Source organism: Orcinus orca, chromosome 8 (assembly GCF_937001465.1).
Source record: "Orcinus orca chromosome 8, mOrcOrc1.1, whole genome shotgun sequence".
Classification (NCBI taxonomy): Eukaryota; Metazoa; Chordata; class Mammalia; order Artiodactyla; family Delphinidae; genus Orcinus; species Orcinus orca.
In genome coordinates this window covers 76,427,003-76,453,440 of record NC_064566.1, presented here as the reverse complement: position 1 = coordinate 76,453,440, position 26,438 = coordinate 76,427,003, and the positions used below count along the sequence as shown (strand labels likewise).

Sequence of the window (26,438 nt, the reverse complement as noted above, 5' to 3'; positions counted from 1 at the left end):
GATTCTTCTCTAAAGAATTTGTTTAGCTGGAAAGAAAAAGAACTAAATATGCTAATAGCAAGAGTTTCTCTTTGAAATAGCCAGATTGCCCTGCACTAAAGCTCACAGTCAATAAGCACTACCCATTCAAACAGAACTATCAATCAGCTTCTAAATTTTCCACTCTTGAATATAAATAAACAACCAAGGCATCTGGGGAAGGCGTTTGGTATCAAAGACAAAATTAAAAAAAAAAAACTTGGAGGAAACAGAAACCATGTAGGGAGATGAAAACTTCAAAATAATTTAAAAGCCATCCTTCTTTAGAAAGATAAAAGAGCATATTCCAACCATAAAACAATGACTGGATACATGAAAAAGGAATAACACAAAGAAAGAAAAGAGCTCTTGGAAATTTAAAAAAAAAAATATATATATATATATATATATATATATATATAAAATTTTTTTTTTTTTTTGCGTTATGCGGGCCTCTCACCGTTGTGGCCTCTCCCGCTGCGGAGCACAGGCTCCAGATGCGCAGGCTCAGCGGCCATGGCTCACAGGCCTAGCCGCTCCGCAGCATGTGGGATCCTCCTGGACCGGGGCACGAACACGTGTCCCCTGCATTGGCAGGCGGACTCCCAACCACTGCACCACCAGGAAGCCCATATATATATATATAGATAGATAGATAGATAGATATTTAATTTAAAAGTGAGTACTGCCATTGGCTGACAGAGTTGAAAAACCTCTCAAAAGTTGAGCAAAAAAAACAACAACAAAAAAAAAACAAACAAAAAAAAAGAAAAATCACAGTTCAGAAGGAAGCCCAACACCCAAATCTAGAAAGAGAATAGCAAAACATTAGAAAAAGAAATAAAGATGTAAACATTAAGGGAATAGTCAGTCTTTTCAGCAAATGGTATATGGAAAATTTCATTCAAAAAAAATTAAGTTGTTCCCTTACCTTAACACTATATACAAAAATTAACTTGTCATTTTGGAGAGAGGTGGCCAAGATAATGGAGTAGGAATACTGTGAAATCACCTCCTCCCACAGACACACCAAAATTACAGCTATTTTCAGAGCACCTATCTATGAGAACAACCTGAAGACTATCAGAAAAGATTTTCCATAACAAAAGAGATAAATAAGGAAGCTTAAATAAGGAAGCACAATGACTCAGGTTGGAGAAGTGGAAACATAGTACAGTCAGGACCCACATCCCTGGGTCAGCAACCCACAAATAGAAGAAATATCACAATTGTAGAGGTCCATTCCAAGAAGCAAGGAGTCTGAGTCCTATATCAGGCTCCCCAGCCCTGGGTCCTGCACCAAGAAGATGAGCCCCCAGAATATCTAGCTTTGAAAACCAGCGGGGCTTATATTTGAGAGAGCTGGAAAGCTATAAGAAACAGAGGTGCTGCTTTTAAAGAGCATATGCAAAATCTCACATACTCCCAAGTCCTAGCGTAATGCCAGTAGTCTGAAAGGAGCCTGGGTCGGACCCACTTGCTGATCTTGGAGAGCCCCCCAGGAAGGCAGAAGGCAACTGGGACTACCCCTAGGAGCAAAGATGCTGGTGGTAGCCATTTTGGGGAGCTCATTCTACCATGATAACACAGGTGCTGGCAAATATCATTTTGGAATCTTCTCTCTGGATTAGCACAGGGGGCTTACCTTCCCTCCAGAAAGCAGGTACCAACCCCAAGCCACCCTGGGCTGCCAGCTACACCCAGACCCAGTCCTGCCTGCCAGTGGGCCTGTAGCCACCACATGAGGCAGGGACTCACAGAGAACCAGCCCTCCCTACCAATGCACCCACAGTTGTCAGTCAGAAGGGCACACACCGTCCACATACTAGAGAATATAGCTCTGGTGGCCAGAGGGGAACATACTGCTGGGTCCCTAGAACGTCTCATTCATAAGGCCAGTTCTCAAAGATTGGGAAATGTAACCAACCTACATAACACATAGAAACAAACACAGAGAGTTGGGCAAAATGAGAATAAAGAGGAATATGTTCCAAACAGAAAAACAAAACAAAATCTCTGTAAAAGAACCAAATGTATTGGAGATAAGCAATCTACCCGCCCTCCCCCCCCAAAAAAAGAGTTCAAGGTAATGATTGTAAAGATGTTCATGAACACAGTGAGAATTCCAACAAAGAGTTAAAAAATACAAAGAACCAATCAGAGCTGAAGAATACTATAACTGAAATAAAAAATACACTAGAAAGAAAGAATACATTAGATGATACAGAGGAATGGATCAGTGATCTGGAAGATGAAGTAGTGTATATCCCCCAAGCTGAACAGAAAAAAGAAAAATGAACTTTAAAAAATGAGGATAGTTTAAGAGACCCCTGGGGCAATATCAAGCATACTAACATTTGTATTACACAGTCCCAGAAAGAGAGAAGAGAGAGAAAGGGGTCAAGACCTTAAGAAATAATAGCTGGAAATATTCGTTAACCTGAGGAAGGAAACAGACATCCAGATCCAAGAAGCACAAAAAACTATAAATAAGAAGGACCCAAAGAGGTCCACACCAAGACACATGATACTTAAAATGACAAAAATTAAAGATAAAGACAGAATCTTAAAAGCAGCAAGAAAAATAACCAGCTAGTTATGTACAAGGGAACTTCCTTAAGACCATCTGCTAACTTTTCAGCAGAAACTTTGCAAGCAAGAAGAGAGTGGCATGATACATTCAAAGTGATGAAAGGAAAAATCCTACAACCAAGAATACTCTACCTAGCAAGGATATCATTCAGATTTAAAGGAAAGAAAAAGAATTTCACAGACAAGCAAAAACTAGAAGGGTTCAGTACCACTAAACCAGCTTGACAAAAAATGTTAAAGAGACTCTGCTAAGCCGAAAGGAAAGGCCACAACTAGAAATATGAAACTATGAAAGGAAAATTCTTACCAGTAAAGACAGACATACAGTAAAGGTAGTAGATCACCACTTGTAAAGCTAGTAAACGGTTAAAAGACAAAAGTAATAAAATCATCTGTATGCAATAAGTAGTTAAGGGATACACACATTAAAAAGGTATAAAATACCACCTAAATACATGAAGCAAATAATAACAAACAAAAAGGGAGAAATTGATGGTAATACAATAATACTAGGGGATTTTAACACCCCACTTACATCAATGTACAGAAAATCCAGACAGAAAGTCAATAGGAAACATGGGCCTTAAATGAAACATTAGACTAGATGGACTTAATAGATATCTACAGAACATTCCATTAAAAAAACAGGAGAGTACACATACTTTTCAAGTCCACATGAAACATTGTCCAGGATAGATCGCATGCTAGGCCACAAAACAAGTCTCAATAAATTTAAGAAAAATGAAATCATATTAAGTGTCTATTCTGAACACAATGGTATGAGATTAGAAATCAACTACAAGGAAAAAAACTGGAAAAAATTACAGGGAGTCTAAACAATATGCTTCTAAACAACCAATGGTCACTGAAGAAATTGCAAAAAAATAAAAATATACCCTGAGACAAATGAAAATGGAAAAAAAATTGTTCCGGAATCTATGGGACACAGCCAAAGCAGTTCCAAGAGGGAAATTTATAGCAATACAGGCCTACCTCAAGAAACAACAACAACAAAAAAAAACAAATGAACAATCTAATCTACACCTAAAGGAACTAGAAAAAGAAGAGCAAACAAAACCCAAACTTAGTAGAAGAAAAGAAAGAAAGATCAGAACAGAAATAAATGAAACAGAGATGAAAAAACAGTAGAAAAGATCAATTAAGCTAAAAGCTGGTTCTTTAAAAAGATAAACAAAATTAATAAAGCTTTAGCCAGAATCACCAAGAAAAAAAGGAAGAGGGCCCATAAAAATAAAATCAGAATTGAAAAAGAAGTTACAGCTGTCACCACAGAAATACAAAGATTGTAAGAGGTTAGTGCAATATGTACCAATTAGTACAAATATGCCAATAAAATGGACAACCTAGAAGAAATGGATACATTGCTAGAAATGTGCAATCTCTGGGATTGACATATGTACACTATTGATACTATGTGTAAAATAGATAACTAATGAGAACCTACTGTATAGCACAGGCAACTCTACTCAGTGCTCTGTGGTGACCTAAATGAGAAGGAAATCCAAAAAGTGGGGATATATGTATACCTGCAGCTGATTCAGTTTGCTGTACAGTATAAACACACAATATTGTAAAGCAACTATTCTCCAATAAAAAAATAAAGATAAATTAAAAAAAAACTAAAAACAAAAAAGAAATGTACAGTCTCTAAGAGTGAATTAGGAAGAAATAGAAAATATGGACAGAATGATTACCGTTAATGAAATTGAATCAATAATCCAAAAACTCCCAACAAACAAAAGTCGAGGACCAGATGGCTTCACAGGCAAATTTTACCCATATCATTATCAAGTATTAAAAAAAATAAATAGGCCAGCATTCTATGAGGCCAGCATCACCCTGATACCAAAACCAGACAAAGATACCACAAAAAAAGAAAATTGCAGGCCAATGATGAACATAGATGCAAAAACTCTCAGCAAAATATTAGCAAACTGAATTCAATAATACATTAAAAGGATAATGCACCATGATGAGGTGGTATTTATCCCAGGGATGCAAGGAGGCTTCAGTATCTGAAAATCAATCAATATAATGAAGCAAATTAACAAATTGAAGAATAAAATCCATATGATCATCTCAATAGATGCAGAAAAAGCTTCTGACAAAATTCAACATCCATTTATGATAAAAACTCTTAACAAAATGGGTGTGGCGGGAACAGATCTCAACATAATAAAGGCCATATATGACAGACCCTCAGCCAATGTCATACTCAGTGGTGAAACCTGAAAGCATTTTCTCTGAGATCAGGAACAAGACAAAGATGCTGACTTTCATCACTTTTATTCAACATAGTATTGGAAGTTCTAGCCACAGTGTCAGAAAAGAAAAAGCAATAAATACCATCCATATTGAAAAAGAAGAAGTAAAACTGCTGCTGTTTGCAGATGACATGATACTATATGTAGAAAATCCTAAAGATGCTACCAAAAACTATTTAAACTAATAAATGATTTCAGTAAAGTTGTAGGAGAGAAAATTAATATACAGAAATATGTTGCACTTCCATACACTTATAATAAATTATCAGAAGGATAAATTAATAAACAATTCCATTTATAATTGCATCAAAAAGAATAAAATACCTAGGAATAAATCTAACCAAAGAGATAAAAGACGAGTAATCGAAAAACTGCAAGACATTGGTGAAATTGAAAATGACACAAACAAATGGAAAGATAGACCATGCTCATGGATTGGAAGAATTAATGTTGTTAAGATGATCATACTGCCCAAGGCTATCTGTAGATTCAATGCAAACCCTATCAAAATACTACAGACATTTTCCACAGAACTAGAAAAAATAATTGTAAAATTTGTATGGAAAAACATAAGACCCTGAATAGCCAAAGCAATCTTGAAAAAGAAGAATGAAGCTAGAGCTATCAAGAGCCCTGATTTCAAACTATACTACAAAGCTACAGTAATCAAAACACTATGCTACTGGCACAAAAACAGACACATAGATCAATGAAACACAATTGAGATCCTAGAAATAAACCCATACTTGTAAGATCAACTAATCTAAGACAAAGGAGGCAAGAATATACAATGAAGATACAGCCTCTTCAATAAATGGTGTTGAGAAAAGTGGACAGCTACATGCAAAAGAATTAAACTGGACTACTTTCTCACACCATGTACAAAAGTAAATTCCAAATAGCTTAAAGACTTAAATGTAAGAACTGACACCATAAAATTCCTACAGTATGTTTTATTGCCTATGTTTGGCAGTATGCTCTTTGACATTGGTCTTAGCAATATTCTTTGGATCTATCTCCTCAGGCAAGGCCAACAAAAGCAAAAATAAACAAATGGGACTACATCAAACTAAAGAGCTTTGCAAGGTGAAGGAAACTTTCAGCAAAATGAAAAAGTATCTTACTGAATGGGAGAAGATATTTGCAAATTCTATATTTGATAAGGAGTTAGTATCCAAAATGTACAAAGAACTCATACAACTCAATATCATAAAACAAACAACCTGATTTAAAAATGGGCAGAGGACCTGAAGAGACATTTTTCCAAAGAAGATACTCAGATGGCCAACAGATACATGAAAAGATGCTCAATGTCGCTAATCATCAAGGAAATACAAGTCAAAACCACAGTGAGATACTACTTCACACCTGTCAGAATGGCTTATCATTAAAAAAGCAACAAATAACAAATGTTGGCGAGAATGTGGAGAACAGGGAACCCTTGTGCACCATTGGTAGGATTTTAAGTTGGTACAGCCACTATGATAAATAGTATGTAAGTTCTTCAAAAAATTAAAAATAGAACTGTCATATGGTCCAGCAATTTCACTTCTGGGTATATACCTGAAGAAAACAAAAACACTAATTTGAAAAGATATATGCATACCACTGTTCATTGCAGCACTATTTATAATAGCTAAGATATGGAAGCAATCTAAGTGTCCATATATATATGTCCATAATTATATATATATATATATATATATATATATATATAGGGCAATATATAATGGAATATTACTTAGCCATAAAGAAGAAATCTTGCCATTTGCAGCAACATGGATGGATCTAGAGGGTATTGTGCTAAGTGAAATAATTCAGAGAAAGACAAATACTATGTGATCTCACATGTGGAATCTAAAAAACAAAACAAACAAAACAAAATGAAAACAGACTCATAGATACTGAGAACAAATAGGTGGTTGCCAGAGGGGAGGGGATAGGGAGCAAAATAGGTGAAGGGGATTAAGAGGTACAAACATCCAATTACAAAATAAATAAGCCAGGGCATGTAATATACAGCATAAGCAATATTGCCAGTAATATAATAACTTTGTAAGTAATAACTTTGTATGGGGACAAATGTTTTCTATACTGATTGTGGTGATCATTTCATAATGTATGCAAATGTCAAATCATTATGTAGTACACCTGAAATTAACATATTGTACATCAACTATATTTCCACAAAAATTTTAATTAACTTGAAATAAATCAAAGAACTAAATCTAAGAGCTAAAACTATGAAACCCTTAGAAGAAAACATAGAGGGAAAGTTTTGTGACATTGGATTTTGCAGTGATTTCTTGGATATAACACCCAAAACACAGGCAACAAAAGAAAAAGATAAATAGACTTTATCAAAATTTAAAACCTCTGTTTATCAAAGGACACAACACAAAGAAAAGGCAATCCATTGAATTGGTGAAAATATTGAAAATCATATATCTGCTAAGGTAAAAGTATTAATATGCAGATGAATAAAGAACCTCTACAATTCAACAATAAAAAAATAAACCAATTTAAAAATAAATAAAGGTCTTGATAGACATTTCTCAAAAGAAGGTTTACAAACAGCCATTAAAATGCTCAGCATCACTAGTCATTAGAGAAACACAAATAAAAAACACAATTAGATACCACTTCACACCCGTCAATATGGTTACTTACTCTCAGTAAAACAAAATATTATACTAGAAAAGAAAAGAAATCATAGTAAATGCTATATGACTTGACTGTAGTAGTATTTTGCATAGCTAAAGTAGTAAACACTGAATATTGATCTAACCAATATTAGGAAAATGATATTAGGAAGAGGAGGAATAAGAAGTTCTACATGTGTGAGTGTGTTTGTGGTGTGGGGGTAATAGTAGATCTGGAATATGGAAATAGAGCTACAGCCCCATTTTCCATACTGGAAAGTCAAAAGTTAAAAATAAAAACTCAAGGATCAGCTCTATAAGGATGTTATTTAAAGCTATGGAAGGAAAGATCAAAAGAAATAGTTGAAGTAATTGAAAGTGTTTGCCTGGAGCATGGCAAAATTTGGATTGCCTGGGCAGTACTCTTTGCCCTAATAAAGTTACAAAACTGATTAAATATTTTGAAACTGGGCTTTAAACCACAGACTGAGAAGAATATTTAAAATACAGCTTAGATCACTATAAACAAATACAAAACAGAAAAAAAGTCACTAAAAAGCTTAAGAAAATTGTTCAACCTCACTAATAATTAGAGAAGTGAAAATGAGATGGTATTTTATTTTTCTCTATAAAAAGCAAAGATTACCTAAAATGAAAATACTCAGTACAAAGCACACAACAGTTAACTAGTAAGAAGTAGTTTAGAAATGTATATTATCTGTGTTAAGACAGGTAATACCTTTTACTCTAATAATTCTACTTCTAAGAATATATCCATAAAAAATAAGACATTCATCATAAGTATTGTTTAGATTAGTAAAATATTCCAAATGTCAAATGATAAAACAATTAAATAAATTGTATGTCCTACACATTTTTGTGATATGAAATTTTATGTGTGAATTAAAATGTTCATTTTTGAAGAATTTTGAATGATATAAGTAAATGTTCTCAATATAATATTAGGAAATGTCCTGAAATATTGGATTGTAGGATCTCAGGTGACTTGTAATTTTCCATGTATTTTCTGTATTTTCTAAAATTTTTCCAATGAATACACATTATTTTTAAATTAGCTAAACCAAAAAAAAGTATTCTTTTTTTAAAGTATTCTTATCTAAAATAGCATCTGGCTAACTGCCCTTCACTCACTCTCTCCCACTTGCCGCTAATATATTTACAAGAAATCCTAAAAACCCACATGTGGAATCAATAAGAATCTGAGAGAAAATTCTCCAATCATGTAATGCTGGGTGTAATAATTAAGGAAATAATGAATTAATGTAAAGAGCTCAAAGGAAATAGAAATATTTTGGAGAGCTGGTTCATCATAGATCTGAAATCTAGGGAAGAGAGTAGGAGAGGAGGATAATTTTCAGAGATATCCCAGGAGCATAGGATGAGAGCCTAGTGATTAGATTATCATATCCTAGGAGCATGTTGTTAGTGTTGATACTAAAAGAATGAGGCAGTGTGGAATTAGGCCCGCTTCTCTTGTAAAGAGGATAATTGGTTCAAGTCTGGTCCTAAACATTTAGATGGATAGACTGAGGGCTTTGGGTTACTAGTTTTCCAACTCTTTAAAGACCAATGAAAAGACAGTACTTCAGTAATCAGAAGAAAAAATTATTTTACAGTCATGTTTAAGAGTGATAGAGATTTGAGGATTGGTTGGGAAGTGTAAAAAGAGTTATGGATGTTTAAAATAACTGCTATAGGGATTTCCCTGGTGGTCCAGTGGTTAAGACTCTGAGCTTCCAATGCAGGGGGCATGGAACTAAGATCCCACATGCCATATGGTGCAGCCAAAAAAAAAAAATTTTTTTTTAAGTAATAAAAGGTTAAAATGGTAAATTAAAAAAAAATAGCTGCCATATGAAGTAAAGGGACAAGATCATAGATACACATAGCATATACATACAAATGTATGTACAACAGTTAAGTTTTCAATTGGAGCAAAAATCTCATATTGCCAAGATTACCTTTCTAAATCCCTTTTATACTCAGGATGTGAGCTCTTGAAAACTCAAAACCAAAGAATTAACTTTTGGTTTCTATCAGTTTGTTATCTGCAGCCGTCTTTTTTCCAAGGGAAGTGGAAGCCAAGGTCTGATTCGGGTAGAGGGAATAAAGTAGGAGTTTTTGAAAAAGGATTATTTATTTCCCTTTGCTGGACACATATGGTTGGCTTTGCTCAAATGAAGTACACGTCTCTATAGAAATACTGCTAAGGGTCAAGATCATAAATCCAGAGATTATGTGATTTTTCTTTCAGCAATCTGGATGTAGTTGCAGAAAAAGTCAGAAACTTCACTTCAGTTTGAAGATTTGTTTGTAGGACAAGTGAGACCAAAGTAAAAGAAAACAAGGAAATTGGGAGTTCTGGTAATAGAGTTGCTAAAGAAATCAACCAGGACATCTCAGACAAGTGACAACAGAAGGACCGAAAAGATTTAGGAGAAAAGCAATAGGTAAATTGACTATGTAGTGAAAACAAGAGAACTAGTCATAAGAGTAGGAAGTTGTGCCCAACATTTTGATATATGAATTAAAGATTTCAGAGGTAGATATATAAATTACCAGTTAACATCATAATAGGAATGAGAGGCATTCTCAGTAAAATCAGCAACAAAACAGGGGTATTTACCATTACTATTATTTTTTAATATTGTTCTGGAAGTCTTAAACAATGCATTGAACCATGAAGCAGAAATGAGAGCTACAACTGTTGGAAAAGAGAAAATGAGCTATTATTTGAATATAGTATTGTCTTATACCGAAAAAAAAATCAAACAAAAGCTGTTAGATTTAAAAATATAAATAAATGAATAAATAAAATAGAGTAAACCAAGTGGCTGAATATAAGAGAAAATTCAAATATCAATGGCTTTCTCTCATATCAGCAGGAAGGAGACAAAGACAAAAAAGATCCAGCATACATGTAGTTGTAAACTAAATCAAACTAAGTATTTTAGACAGGAATGTAGAATAATGTCAGGTGCTCTTTTGAGCAAATGCTAATAGCTCTAAAATAGGTAAGCTGAAATGTTCTTTAACTTACCTAGTTGTTCTTATCATATTCTTCAAAAGAACTAGAAGTTTACATGTTCTAAAACTTTTCCTATTTAAGATGTTTGTATCTAGAGTTGCAAATCAAAATAAATCATTATACAGCTCAGAAATTTATATTATAAACTGCTAGTGTCATCTTTTTTAAACATAACTGCCACTTGTAATTATCTTCTTGAAGTTCCTTTGGAAGGACTAAGAAGTCAAAGCCAGTTTGAAGAGATGAGATCAAGCTACATTAGAGAGCTCATCAAGGCAATTGGTTTGAGGCAAAAAGGAGTTGTCCCTAGCTCACAGCGTTTCTACCAACTTACAAAACTTCTTGATAACTTGCATGATGTAAGTATTTTGTTTTCTAGAATATTAATGATTATTTTCTGAATTATATCTATAACTTCTTAAATGTGAAATATAAATTTTACTTCATGTGTTTTCTTCAAATTTATATTTGTACTTACATTTTAAAAACCTGCATCATACTGCTCAGAATTTATATTATGCTTTTTTCATTTTCAATGTAGATCACCCACATATCCTTTTACTAGTATTTGTATAATTTGAGAGTAATTTAATGGTTGATAGGAATTGTGATATATTTTTCTGAATATGCTCTCAAATGTTTTTGTCTTAAGCTAGAAAAGATTTTATGTATACAGGAAAAGCAAAGATATGGTTGTGGAGAATAAGACTCTCATACTATTTTGGTTGGAGTTATAAGTCAGTAACAATGCTAATGGACAATCTGGCAGCATGTAGCAGTAGTTAAAGTTTGTGTGCTTTTCAAATTCCCACTTTTTAGGACTTATCTTAAATAAATAATTAGATAAGTATTTAAGATATGTATGCATCATTCCCTATACAAGAGGAAAAAAACCCTAGAAATACCTGACACCAAAACTGGGTAAATAAAATAAGATATATGGGGTTAGTCGAGACATATTGCATACAAGCTTTTATCACTACTGTGTTCACAAACCACACTAAAATAACAACAAAGCATAAAAAAACCCTCTACTCACCAGGTCAAATTTGAGGCCTCACTGCTGAATATGAACTGACAGCCAAGATTATTAGCTATTTAGATAAAGCCTCTAAAATGTAAGGCAGAGAGCAAAATAAACAGGAAAAAATGTAACTTAAAGGAAAAAGCAAGAGTGCAGAAAATAGAAGAAAGCTTCAAAAAATTAAGATATTCAGAGAAATAAGAATGATGTTGCATCCATGAAACAAGAATAGAAAACATTTAAAAAGGAACATTTAGCAAGAAAACACTTTTGGATAATTAAAGAAGAGCAGAAATTAAAAATTCAATATAAATATAAAACTCAGGAAATATAAATCTCAGGAAAACCCAGAAAAATATAACAAAAAAGATAAAGATATGAAAAAGTAGAGAGATAGCAAATTTAGGGGATTAGTCCATGGGGTTCCATTCTCCAGTTAGTAGTAATTTCCAGAAGAAACAAGAGAGAAAATCAAGGCAAGGAAATTATGTAAGAAATCATAAAAGAAAAGTTGCTAGAACTGAAGGATATGAGTTTTCTGAGTGTAAGGGCCCAGTATACAGGCACAGCACAACTGAACCAAGGCACATTGTAAAATTTCAGCATACCTGGAATAAAGAGGGTATCATAAAATATACCAATGAAAAAACAAATAAGTCACATCAAATCATCAGGATTCAGAATGATGTTAGACTTCTCAATAGCAGTACTGGAACCCAGAAAACAATGGAGCAATACCTTAAGAATTTTCAAGGAAAGAAAAATCTTCAACAAGTTTTTTTACCAGCCAAACCATCAAACAAATATGATGGCATCATAAAAGTATTTTCAGACTTGCAAGATCTCATAGAGATTATCTCAAATACAAACTTTCTCAAGGGCACCTGCAGGATTTCTTACAACAAAACACTGGAGTAAGCCAAAGTAGAAGATTCAACCCAAGAGAGATGCAAAGGGGTGTCCCAGCACACTAACTAATGAAGAGGATTTCAGGACACTAATACCAAGAAAAAAATGGAACTGAGCTATTACCAATTGCATGAACATATTGAAGTGAGTCTTTACAATTCTGTCAGAAAATTTGCCTATGGCTTTGTAATATAGAAAAAACAAAGGAACAGAAACATAAGGTGATTAGCCCTAGCAAAATTAAAGTAAGTCATATAACAAAGAAAATGTAATCCAGTAGGAAACAAAAATCTTTGTAATATAAATGTTAGATATCGATTTAGCCAAAAATTGAGATATAACTATATAGAGAATTGAGAGAAGAGAAAGTGTGTGTAGTTGGGGAGGGGGGTATATAGTACAAGAGAGCTAAATACTCATTTAATAGAAACTTAATCAATAATGTAAACTTTGGAAAATAAAATTTATTAGAAATACACAGATAAATATCAAATGACACAGGCTAAAGAAGTTTAAAGTGGTTACATCTGTGTTGTTGCTGCTGTTGCTTTTGTTGGTATAGGTCTTCCAGTACTAGCTGACTTTCAAAATTATGTACATGAATTACTTTGACAAAATTAAAATTAGATTAAAATGGATTATGCTGGGTTGTTTGTACTGAAATAGAAGAGTCTATATATTGTCTATATGTTGTTATATGAAAAAGCTGGATTAAGAAATAGACTATAAAATAATTTCATTTATGGAAATATATATGCATGTGTGTGTATTATGTGTATACCTGAGTATGTATTAAAAAAAACCCTTGAAATATACCAAAATGTTCACACTGGTTATCCTGTGGGATTACAGAATACTTTCATTTCTTTAAATCTTTCTATATATTAGGATATTTTGTCATGAGTATGTAATATTTTACATATTATGCTAGAAAGTGGAGGGAGATGTTTTCAGTTCGGTAAGAAAAAAACATCTTAAGTATTTCTATTATTAAAAAAATAAGCTGCCATGCTTGTATAGTATATGAATATATTATTTTTCTTACATGTTTCTTATCCATTTGTTAAACCAACAGCTTGTCAAACAACTTCATCTGTACTGCTTGAATACATTTATCCAGTCCCGGGCACTGAGTGTTGAATTTCCAGAAATGATGTCTGAGGTTATTGCTGCACAATTACCCAAGATCTTGGCAGGGATGGTGAAACCTCTTCTCTTTCATAAAAAGTGAATGCCGTTTTTATCTTTAAAAAATTAAATTTTGTCTGTTTTTGTTTTGGTCAGGATTATGAGGTCTCGAGTTTTTACAATGTTCTTCTCAAAGCCTTACATTTATAACATATCGTACTGTGTAAATTTCAGATAAAAGTTGTGAGGTTTAATTGATTTCCTCTATAAAGCAGAATTTGAATTTGTAGTGTTTTCGTGTACCCATATTTTCTTTTAGAGTTTACAAGATTGAAAAAGTATTAGGTTGATTGTTAAAGTTAATCTTATTCATATCATTTCATACCATTTAGGTGAGATTTTTAACTTTCACATATAACAAATCTTCTACCGTAGAGAAAAAAAAAATCTTATACATAAAAATAAAAAGTTATTATATGTTCTTTCTATATAGCTCCCTTTGGTTCCCTAATTATATTTACAAAAATGAAACCTTAAAATGGTATGCAAAATTCTGTCTATATGTGTGTATATACATTTTCATGAGAAGGAAATTTATAACCTTAATCAGATTCTCCAAAGTGTTTTTAATGCAAAAAATATACAGAAAAAGAGTTTAAAATTCTTGAAATAGATTGATGCTACTCAAACTAGGATAACCAGCTTATATGTTAAGACTGTTTCCCAGATTGGAAACACAAATCTCTAAGAAAGTTATTAAGGAGAACCATAGCATTATGACAAGAGCATTATGGGTTTTGTAGTATTTCACTAATCTTTTTTGGGGAATTGTCCTGTAATAAGGTATTCTGTATCGAAATAGGAAGTTGGAAGTCAGAGAGTCTGTGGCCTAACTCCACTCCTTACATCTAGGGCGTGTGGAAAGTCACTTAACTTTACTGAGTCTCACCGTTAATATTGGTGTAATAATAACTTTCCAGTAGAATGTTCCTTTCGGTGAGAGCTTCTTATTCACTTCTCAAATCAAAGAAGAAAGGAAGGCAGGCAAGCAGGGAGGGAGGAAAGGTGGGAAGAAAAAAAAAGAAGGGAAGTAAAAAAAAAGAGAGAAATATTACTCTTTCTCCACTCAGTAGGACATATTGGACAAATCACAGTTAAAAAATTTTGAGTGTCTCTGATCCAATCTAAGAGATATTTCAGGAAACACTAGAAACTGGCTGAAAATAATACAGCCAATTACAATAACTAGAAAACCCACAATTCACTTTGTTATATGAGCTGAAAATAACCCTTTAGGAGACAAACAAGAGTTCTTTTCTGAGGTGTCACTGGAGATCCATTAAAAAAAATAAAATACACACACACATACATAAAACAGGAAGAACCACTGGTAAAAATCAAAACCTATAACTTTTTTTTCCTAGATAAAATAATTTATACCAATTTTAAGCATATATATATATATAATTTTTAACAGCTTGGAGAAACTAGTAGACAATTCTTTTTTGAAATTTCTTTAAAATTGGACGTTACCTTACAAATAAAATATTCTACCTTATGTAGATTAATAGTTGTTAATGAGAAAATCAAAGAAACTCTGAAAACAATATAGAAAACATTTACTGAAGAGTCTGATTTCTTAATGCATTTTTAAATTACCCATTCCCTTCAACTGATAAATACTTGCAGTTTACCAAGGGAAAGTAATATAGAATAATCTTAATGAATAGTAATATGACCCCCAAAACAAGATAAAGTGATTTCATCTGATCAAAAAAATTGGCATGATAATCTTACCATAACTGTTTCTTGCCAATAACTTCTTCAGTTTTCAAAATGAATTAACTATAGAGCATGTGTAAACAGTGAATCCTCATAAGGGATGTGAAATAGGGATTAAAACAAGTTCCAACCAAGGCCCTTGGCTTGGGTTCTTTAGGTCCATGTGGCAAATAGATAATATACAAATTTTATAATGCTTGGTTATAACTTTCAATAAGAGTTTAACCCAAGAATTCCCAATAGTCTTAACATTAGTATAAAAATGGTCTGTTCCTTAGTTCCTTAGTATGTCTATCTACATGCCTTTTTCTGTGACTACATATGTATTATAATAGACTGTGGACTGCTCTTTAGTCCTTCAAAGTCTTAAACACACAGACTCATTCTGTCTCCATTCTCCAGGCCAAAGTTATTTTCCTAAAAAGATCTAATTTTGCCATTACCTCACGTGAAAATGTTCACTGACTTCCAGTCACCTACTGCAGTGCTTCTCAACTATAGCTGCACATTACAGTCTCCAGGGGAGATTTTTAACAATACCCTTTCCTGGGCTCCATCCTCACAGATTATATTTTAATTGGTCCACTCTTCTTATTAATGCAGGCACATGATAGTCACTCTGAAATGGTGTTGAAGCATCAATTTCTGTAACTTTACTCTCTTATTTTCCTCTGTAATACATTCATCTTATGTTCCAGCCACACAAATCTTTTTACCACCAATCTTCTGCCTTAATTTCCCCCCTTTGATACCAGTCCTATCTCAACCTTCAAGACTCAGCCAAACATTACTTCTGTCGTGTGTTCCCTGCATCTTCCAGATAGTGACTTATTTCCTCCTAAGAATCTGCGTGTATTTTTTGCACACCTGGATCACTATAGTGGGTTATTCTGTATTGTTACTCTACTACTAGTCTGAGAGCCACTTTGAGATAGGACAATAGCGTTCCTCGGCTGGGAGTTGAATGACATGTTCTCTGGGTTTGGTATCGCCACGGATCTCTCTTTCTTTTGTTACATCGGGGCATATTTCTGTACACATGGCTTTATCATGTTCTCTTCCCATGCTCCCTAACTTCATCTCTTAAAATTTTCCAACTTTCCTTCCTACTTTGTGAGCTCTCTCCTTGTACTGACTATAACATAGGAGAATATAAGTACATTATTTATTTATTAAGAACACACTTTATGCTCCCTGTTCTAAATTTTAAAACAGAATGGCGTATTAGTTCCCTCCCTAAGAAAAATTCCACAAACACAATTGTTTCTTATATTTAAGTAGCCCTAAATTGTTTTGTATTATAAACCTCAGTATACAAAATTTTCTCATCTCTGATTTCATTCAATAAATATTTATTGAGTGCCTGCTGTTAGCACAAGAAAACCTAGATGTCTAAATACTAGGATTTAATATTTCAGGTTAAGGTTTAAAAAATGAAAGAAAGCTTTTGGAAAAGAACATGACATCACCAAATGGAAGATATCTAGCCTCTAAATCTTTTTCTCTACAAATTCCTGCCAACTAATGTCTCCATTGCTATGTAGTAGCCATAACCTTTATCTTAATTTTATAGGTCATGTTCTTTCTGGTGGCTCTAAAGTGAAATTAAATCATAAGAAGACAGGTTATATATCAGAAAATACTTGAAGGGTACTGAAATAGATTATTGAGTTAATAAAAATATTTCTCTTAAAAAGGTTTGAGAAGCCATTTGAGTCTGAAGCAATTATACCTCCAGTGTCAGTTGTTACGTAGCAATTGTGTTTTTATTTAAAAACATGGCAATTTTATATTGGGCAGTACTATTATTTTTCACATTTAACATTAAAATAATTTGTTGCAAACACAGATAATATGCAAATACAGTGGTCAATATGTTTTCTACAAAAACAATGCCTTTCAAATAGCCATACCAGGTCAACCTGTAACTTCTAAATTATCTACAGCTACAGTGATATATTTGAAAATGAATACCGTGTAGAGAGCTGAAACAGGCCTGCACTCCATTTCTCTGCCATTTAGTACCTGGATGAGCTTGAGCAAGTCATTAACCTCTCTGATTAAACCTGCCTTGCTAATTGTTTTGTGGTTAATGGAAATGAAAATGAAAAAGTGTACAGGTGTTCAGAAATAGTAACTGCTATTATTATGTTTTCATTAAGCCATACTTCTGGTTATGATTTTATCAAATCTGGTATATTCTATAGTGAAACCAAGGAATCTAGAAAATGAAGTTGCTTTATTGCTATCTGTATGTACATATGAATATTTAATATATTTGATTTGAAATTAGAGCTCAAAAGTCTTCAATTAATTTCTTCCTCTGAAAAAAATATAGTCTTTTGAGTGAGGCCTGCTTAAGCAAAAATCTAAAGAGCCTATCGCCCTTTGATTATAATATTAAGAGTAATAGTACTGATTTTGACCTTTTTAAAAAAGTATTTCTTTAAAATATAGAGAGCTTAACTAAAACACAGCCCTTCCAAAAATCTATGCTATATACTACATGGTTAGATTATTTTTACTATGGTACTAATTCTTCAAAAAGGAACAATGGGCCTAGAAATCATGATAAAGTCATCAACTCCCAAAATAACTTTCTATCCTTAAGACTATGGTATAAAATTCCCAGGAGAGATCTTTATGTCTGCCTTGATCTTGCATTCCTTTGGTGAGATAGCTATTAAATTTCTGGAGTTATTTCTGTGAATACCTGAGCAATTTCTCTCATGTACATTTACCCTTTACACACCAGATTTCAGGATAGAATATGAATCCTTTTAAGTATCTTTACAATCTCCAGAGCATTATGTATAAGCACGCAAATTTTTTTTAAAAAAATTTGTTTTTAAATTTAAAGATACCTCATTTTTATACTCAAGAATTCAACAACCATGTCTCTACTGATAAAGTTAAATGGACAAGCAGACAACCCAAGAAAGGGCATAACTATCTTTTCCTCAAAGTATGCCTTTTAAATACCCATTGGATAGGGGGAATTTTCACATCTCAAATTTTACAGGAAATACATAGCCAGAAAATCTCACAAGTTTGCCAAGTCCTAAATTGCTTATCCACACTAGACTAAATCATGTAATGATTTTAATGAAGAGAAAATTGCTTGATTTCTGTGGTTTCGCTGTATTTTTCTTACTCAATGTTTAGTGAAAAGACAGTCTCTGTCTCCATCTAGCATCCATTATCTATTTAATGTACCATTATTCCATACTCCCTGGTCCTTATCAAATCCAAAAATTGAATAAAAAGCAGTAAAATAAATGACTACTTACTTCATATTACGGAATCCAATCCAGCCTGGCTTGGTCTACATCCATAGTATGAATCAAGAATGTGAACTGGGCCAAGATAATTGCATTCAGGTTGGATCACATCCCCATATAAGTTCAGGAAAAGTCCCTACAGACCGTCAGTTACTTGGGGCCAATAAAACCTGTACCTCCAGAGTTAGGCATGAAACCGGGTGGCTTAAAAATTTGAAAAAAAAAAAAAGGCCAAGAGTAGTGTTCTTTAATTATTTTAATAATTTCTTTAATTAATTACTTTAATAATTATTAATTTTCTTTAATAATTCCTCCCTGTCATTAGAGAAGATTTGAGAATTTGGAGGACATTGATGATAAGTTAAATAGCAGCAGTTCATAGTAGCAGTGATTTAACATGTACATTACCTAAGTATCCTATAGCCAAAGCAAAGACAAATACAAAGGGATCTGCTCCTCTTCTTGGAGTTGATCACATTCCAAGGCATTGCTCCGGGGCACTTGCCTGGAGGCTGCGCCTAGGCTTGTCCACAGCCCTGTGCAGCTGTGGAGTTTGGAAGAGTATTACAGGACTTGCTGGATTAGTCCCAAAATGTCAACCTCATTTTCAGTTTACTGGCTCTTGTTGCTTTATGTCATGCTGACCTTACTGTTAAACACGTGTTTGTTTGCTTTCTTTCCACTCACGGAGAGAAGGGGAAAGGATTACTTTTAGCTGGTTGAAAGCTTTAACTGACAAAAGACTTTCAGAGAAATGTGAATTAAGCAGCTAAGAAAGCTTACCCTGTCCATTGCTTTAAAGAAAATTAAATTGTTAACTGCAGTGTGACATCAGTATAACGGTCAACATTTAGATATATTTGAGCAAAATATTTAAATGGTATTTTAAATAGTTGTTAAGGCAGGCATACACTGTAGCTTATTTTTATAATCTTTTGAAATTGCTCTTAATATATCAAATCCTAATATATCCAATTTAGCAAACATAACTTATTCTAAATGAAACCTACTTAAATGTTTTCCTCTTGTCAATTATATATAAAGCTTAACATCTCTTTTTCTATGAAATTTACTTACCTGTGAGAGGTTTTTGTTGTTGTTATAAAATATTTATCGAAAGGAGTGGTTTAAAACTTTTTGCCATTAGTCTTTTACTAACCCCCTCCCTCAGAAAAGCTTATATTTTAAAGTATCTCCCCACTAAACTGTACTCCTATTAAGAAATAGTTGCTTTGTTTTCTTCATGGTTTACTATTCAAAGACATATCAGGGTTGCTGAGTAGCGTATCAATTATGTGCACACTGATTTGATGGTTTTTGTGCAGCTTTAACTTGGTAAATTAAAAACTGATTTTTAAAATATATAGTAGCAAAATAATCAATGGACATCTATCATACTAAGGGCTTTAAAATTCATGAGAAACACCAAAAGTTTTATGTAGAGGTAATATAATCATACCATATTCTCGTCAAAACAGAGATAAGCAGCTCTGCTTGTTCTCTATAGGGTAAAAATAGTATCCAAAATTTACTTAAAATGGTTAAGTCCTATATTTAATATAATTGGGGGTAGAAAGAGATTTTCACATAGCAGTCTTTAGAACTCATCACTTTAACCAATAAAGTATCTTCTTATGACCTGAGTATTATGTGCACTTTAACTTTTTCTGAAACATGCATAACCACAAGAAAAGTCAGGGCAAAGAGTTTTAAAAAAAGCTTTTCATTGGAATTTGGGGGAAAAAAAAGAAAAAAATATAAAAGTTCCTCATATTTTCCAAGGAGTAAATATAACTTACAAAAGTGAAATGGAGAACTTCTCTAAACAGTAGCTTAAAATGTTTCCCTGGATTAGTGAGCGAAACAATAATGCTAATGATACAAAACACGGTGATTATCTACATTGATGACAATGCTAAATGTTAGAGAAATAATCACGCACTATCCAAGCATATAAAACATAAATTATGCTCACAGGCTTGTTTTTTGCTTTTAAGAAAGATGTCCATTTTCTAATTTGAGGCTACATAGTTTAGAAAAAAAATCACTGAGCTCTAAGTTTCTGTTTAGCTGTCAATCAATTAGGTGTCTTAACACTTAAAAAGCTGGGAGAGAAAGAGGAGAGGGGAGAATGAGAGGGAGAGAGAGACAAAAAGAGAAGGAAAGAGAAAAAGAGGGAAGGGAGGGAAGAACTAAAGAGGGAAGGAAGGAAGAAAGGAAAGAAGGAAGGAAGGAAGGGGGAAGGAAGGGAGGAAAAAGGTTAGGACCAAATTATCCATTTCAACTCTGAAACTACAAACTTTTTATTAATAGTTTACATCAACATAAAGTAGCTGACTCTCAGTTATCTATGTTAACAGAAGGAAAAAAAGCCCTGAAAACAACAACAAAAAATTGTGGGTTTTTTTGCAAAGTTGAAAACTCTTACTTTAGGAGTCATTTTTAAAATTTATTTATCTTTTTTATGAGTCATTTTATTCTTCAGCAACTAGTTACAAAGCATTATTGTGTGGTATGCCAGTCATTTAACCAGATTGTGAAGATAAGCAGTGAATACATTAGACAGCAATCCTACATTCTCTGAGTTTACAGTTGGATGGGAACTAGATACAGGTAGATAGAGAGTTACAATATTGTATGTCAAATGTCATGGTAGAGGAAGTACAGGGAGCCATTGGAGCACCTAACAGGGGCACCTAGCTTGAATTTAAGAGTGGACAAAGGCATCTTGGAAAGAGGTCTAAGCTATGATCTAAAAGTGGTTTAATAATTAGCTAAGCATGCGGAATCAGAAAATGCCAAGGGCAGGAAGAGAAGAGTATTCCAAACAGGAGGTAACAGCATATGCACAGACCTGATGGTGAGAGAGAGTATGGCGTGGGGGCTGACGATTTGGCTGAAGCAAACAAGGTCCACGTCATTAATGGTCTTGTACACCATGTTAAATTGTGTAATCTTGATTCTTGTTTAAGCAGGAGAGCAGCATAATTCAGATTGGTGTATAAGAAAACTCACGCTCCCTGCAATATGGAGAAAAGAGCTGGAGATGGATAATCCTGGAGGCAGAGAGAACATTTTTTAGGAAGTTGCAGTATTCTGGCAGAAAATGATGGTCATAAACATGAAGAGTTGGAGGGCATCATCACCTCCTCCCTAGTTTTCCAGAGGTTTTAAAAAAACATAACTTAGAAGTATTGACAGAATTTATGGAAATAGGTGAAATATGCCATATTAATTGTCAAACACAAGGTCAGATGCCTATTTATTCTGCTGCTGTGTTGAAATTTCAAAATTTTCATCAATAAAGACAATAAAAACTAAGAAACTTAGTTTACCAAGTTCTAGAATCCTATCTACTCAAACAATTTCTACCCCTCCACCAATATTCCCACCTTTGCATGTCTATTAAATCTCAATATCCTGGTTTCTGCACAAAGGTAAGACTAGAACAGCTTAAGAATCAGCAAATGGGAAAGAAAGGGAAACTGTGCTGTACTAAACTAAGAAAAAATAAATACATCCTTTGTATAGATCGTTCTTCAGATGCTGTTATCCAGTATAGCTACAAAATAATACACACAAAAAATGCTTAGTTCTCTGTAAGGAGTCTTGACTTCCTGATGATATCTTCTGCACAAAGACTTTTTCATGACTTCACAGAGTGTGGGGAGTTGAGGAAGGAAGGCTGGTGAGTGATAGAATGGGGAGCAAACTTGGCACATGAAAATAATATATCTACAGCTTTCAGTTTCAAAGAGCCTTATTTTGAATTACCTCATTCAGTTTCCATCAAGGGCTGTTCTTCCTTTTCACTTCCACTAATCAATGACAGATAGGAAGAGAAAGATGCTAATGTGCAGGCAGTGGCAGTGGGAAGGGGTCTTCTTTCTCCCGGTCCTCACTGGCCTTGCCAGTCCCTTGCCATCCTGGTCATAAGAACCCACTGCTATCACCTCATGTTTAAGTCACTGGCTCATAAACGCATCTGTTCTCTCTTCTCCAGTATTACAGGGTGCTGGGACTTGTCTGACTTTGTATCTTCCATTCCTTGCTGGCTCAGCCTATCCTTCTTAGGCCCAGCTGCTTTCCCAGTCTGGCTTCTGTGTGTGGTCACCTTGCCCCTTCAGGAGAGCCAGGGCTCACCACCTGCCTTCTAAGCCACCGTCCAGCTGGCACCATGCTGAATCCAAACTTCTCTGAGATGCTTGTAGACGTTACAGCATCATAAAAGCCACAGTTTTCTTGGACCTCTCCTTACTTGTTTGGATGTTCTGCTGCCCATCCCACTTCCTTCAAAACTGGGACACTGTCATCTGATTTTCCTACTCTTCCTCTTCCTTCTTCTGAATCACAGAAGCTTCTCACTTCCTCTTCCTGTCTGTTGGAGTCTTCCCCTGGGTCTTTGAGTTTCCTTCATCTATTCCTAGGAACTCTTTCTGTTTGAGTCCACCTCTTAAGGAGACCTTTGAGATTTAGAAGTCCATTTTTTTTTTCCTCTTGAGAAAGTCCCATTCTCCAGACTTGTGTTGCTCTAGATTTCAAAGACCAATTGTGAAAACACAAGCTAAACGTCAACTTCCTTTAAGCATTTCTGCTGTAACAATTTGAATTCTTCTTGGAGCAACATGGCTGCTTCTAACTGACTAGGAAAAGGGTCAAGTGTCAAAAAGAAAAACACAAAGACGAATATTTTTCAATAACTATATTCTTTGGATGAGCTTTGGGAATTCACACGAAGTTTTCTGTCAAGAGGATGAGACTCTCCCTTCCCCTGTGTATGCCTAACAGCTCTGGTACTGGCTGGTGACAAAGACATAGCTATAAAATTTATGGGATAATGGACTTGTAACAACATCACCACATACTTATTTTCAATCTAATGCTTTGTACTTTACCTGAAATATTTAGTACACTTATTTGCACATAGTAGATTTTTACATTTTGTTATATTGAAATTGATGAAATATTCAGTTATCCTCTTTACTCCTTGATAGTAAAACTAGTGTAATATTTGGCAAGAGATGCAGAGAATCATCATTTTCCTCTCTCAAGACCCACCCCCCTTTTGGTTCCCATTGCTTCTATCCTATTTTCAGTGCATAGTAGGGTCCTAAGTGAATACACTAGACTTACACCTTTAAAGATATTTAGCCCTTGTATACATCTTGAGTCCAGTTTCACACACCTAGCTCCTCATTTTTAAGTGGAGAAGACAATGTTTGAAATTTATCTGAGGTTTTTGCAGAGAGGGTGAGACTCTTCTTCTTTGTATGCCTGGCACTGGTTCCCTGGTGGTGGTAGGTGACAAATGCAAAGCCATAAAAATTAGGTGAAGTGGGCACCTAACAATATCGTTACATACTTATTTTCAATCTAATGTTCAAAATTCCATCTTTGTTTTTAAACTGAAAGTGGACTTCAGAAAAAATATTTCATGATTCACATGAAAAAACCGAGCCAGTCTGCTCCATTTGACAGGTGTCTGACATTAAATTGGCTGGCAGTTTGAAGTGAATCATCTTCAAATAATATGTTCTCTTAAGAACAATTTACCACTAATTCTTATTATTCTTATTACTACTCTGTTTGATAACAAAAAATAAACATTTCTATATATGTCTTTATTAATGAATTAGAGCATCCAAAACCTGAATACAATTATATATATGCAATTATATATTATAAAATATATAAGGTGCATAAGAATCATCAGTACATTCTTCTTTACCAGTCACTTTAAATTTATAATCAACATTTCAGCTTGTACAGTAATGTACGTGGCATATGGTGAGATCATATAGATAGTGTCCGTGACTGTGTGTACATTTTAATGAAGCAAGGACTGATTCTCAGACAATTAAATTCAATCCAACTAATTGTTTGTGAAGACAAAATACACTCAACTGTTTTCTAATAAGATTCAATAATGCAGTGTTTTGGTTACTCACAATGGTAAAGTAAAAGGTTTGATATTTATTATACAAATATTATCTATCTTCATACGAAATTTAATGCACTTAACATTAAAGTGAAAAAGAATGTAATCTGATTGTTAACAAAGTATTTCAGACAATTACTGTGCATTTGGCTTCATTACTATGAATATCATTTAATATAGCACTGGAAATATGCAAATATTCTCCTTTGGTAAATAAGTGCCTAGAGTATATAAGGAACTGTACTAAGCCTTTTGCAACACAAAGAGTAGAACAGATTTCTTGCTTTTAAGTTCCAAAAGTTAAGATGCCAGATGTTGTTTGAAAAATCGACATACTTCTTTCTTATTCAGTCACCTATATTTGGAGTAGACTTGGAGAAACAAAATAGTTTTATTGAATTATTTGTCCATGAACATGTTCCTATAACATAAAAAAAGATTTCATTTACTCTCTTTTAACACTGTATTTTCAGTTTTAAAATTAAACATATCCCCATATTCAGATTTACAAACTTAAATGATGTTGAGAAACTTCATATTTGTCTATAAAACCATATGCTATATTTTTATAAATATCTGATTTTTGTAGTTGAAGTTTTTCTAACTTACATTTAAGTTAACTATTTAACGAATAAAGAGAAAACATGGTAAATGGCCATGAGTGTAAATGCATGTGGCACTCTATTCTCTGGTGTCAGAGTCACTATAACAAGCTAAAGAGTATGTATATCACTCAACCTACTTTTTAAAAGCAACATTTTATTTAAATGGTAGAATATTATATTACCTGATCAGATGAGGTCAAATTTCGTCTTATAAATGATCTATTTCAAACAAATAGAATACTTTAACTTTATAAAATGCAGAGATCTGTCATCAGTTATTTGTGAGCAGTTTAGAATTCGTAAGTTTAAACAACTATGAAAAAACAAATTTTTTATTCTGGATTAAATCAACTGCCCATAATTATGCTGTGATATGAGAAGTAGTTTACCATAGTATTGAAGAGCACATGTTCCGGAGCCAGACACTCTCAGTCTGATTCCAGGCTGCACCATTTGCCAACTACTTCATGTCTCTGCTTCAGTTTCCTTATTGTAAGACGGGCACAGTATTGTATCTCTCTCATAGGATGTTATGAGGATTAAATGAGTTAGTATAAATAAAGTACTTGGAGTAGTGCCTGGCATGGTATGCACTGTCTAGGTGTTTTGTCCAACTTAAATGGCTTTTTCTTTAATAGATGATTAAGAGTACAGAGGACATTTAGAGTTTTATCTTACATAAACTCCTCAACAACAGTAATTTTTAAGGTCATATGAAATTCAGTAGTGTGGTACTCATCAAAGTAAATTTTTTCAGCAAATGAGATTAAGGATGGACTCTTACAAGTGAAATGTGATCAGATATAGATCAATAAAATTATCAGTCTAAGTAGCCACAATTCTTCAATTCTCGTACCTGAGACAGTTTCCCATATGAGGCAGATTGGACTAATCAAATCTATATTATTTTTGTAGAACCAGACTAACAGCTTCTTTTTCTCTCCCGAATAAATAATTTTCCCCAATATGTAGGAAAAGAAAAGAACTTCTGAATCTCTTATATATGCTTACTAAAACAATAATATTGGAAAATCTATTCATAAAATAGCTAAGTTTAGCTTTAACTTAAAATCTAAAATTTTATTCTTTCGGCATTAAAGGACTTCAGTATTGCTTACATCTCAAAAATTACTATGGAACAAAAAAGTAAGGTCCTTATTTTGTGTAGTCCTTGTTCTGTCACAT

General features: G+C 33.6%; 1 protein-coding gene across 2 annotated transcripts in view; it reads left to right on the top strand.

Moving 5' to 3' along the window:
• Nucleotides 1-14,421, top strand: part of PGR (progesterone receptor) — a 100,010-nt gene extending 85,589 nt beyond the window's left edge. Inside the window, exons 7-8 of one of the 2 annotated variants that reach the window (XM_004283346.1) lie at nt 10,788-10,945; nt 13,595-14,421. In XM_004283346.1, the coding sequence (XP_004283394.1) occupies nt 10,788-10,945; nt 13,595-13,750 (314 nt within the window). In that variant the 3' untranslated portion in view covers nt 13,751-14,421. The remainder of the gene's footprint in view (nt 1-10,787; nt 10,946-13,594) is intronic. The other variant, XM_004283347.2, reaches the window with a different exon arrangement.
• The last annotated feature ends 12,017 nt before the right edge of the window (nt 14,422-26,438 follow it).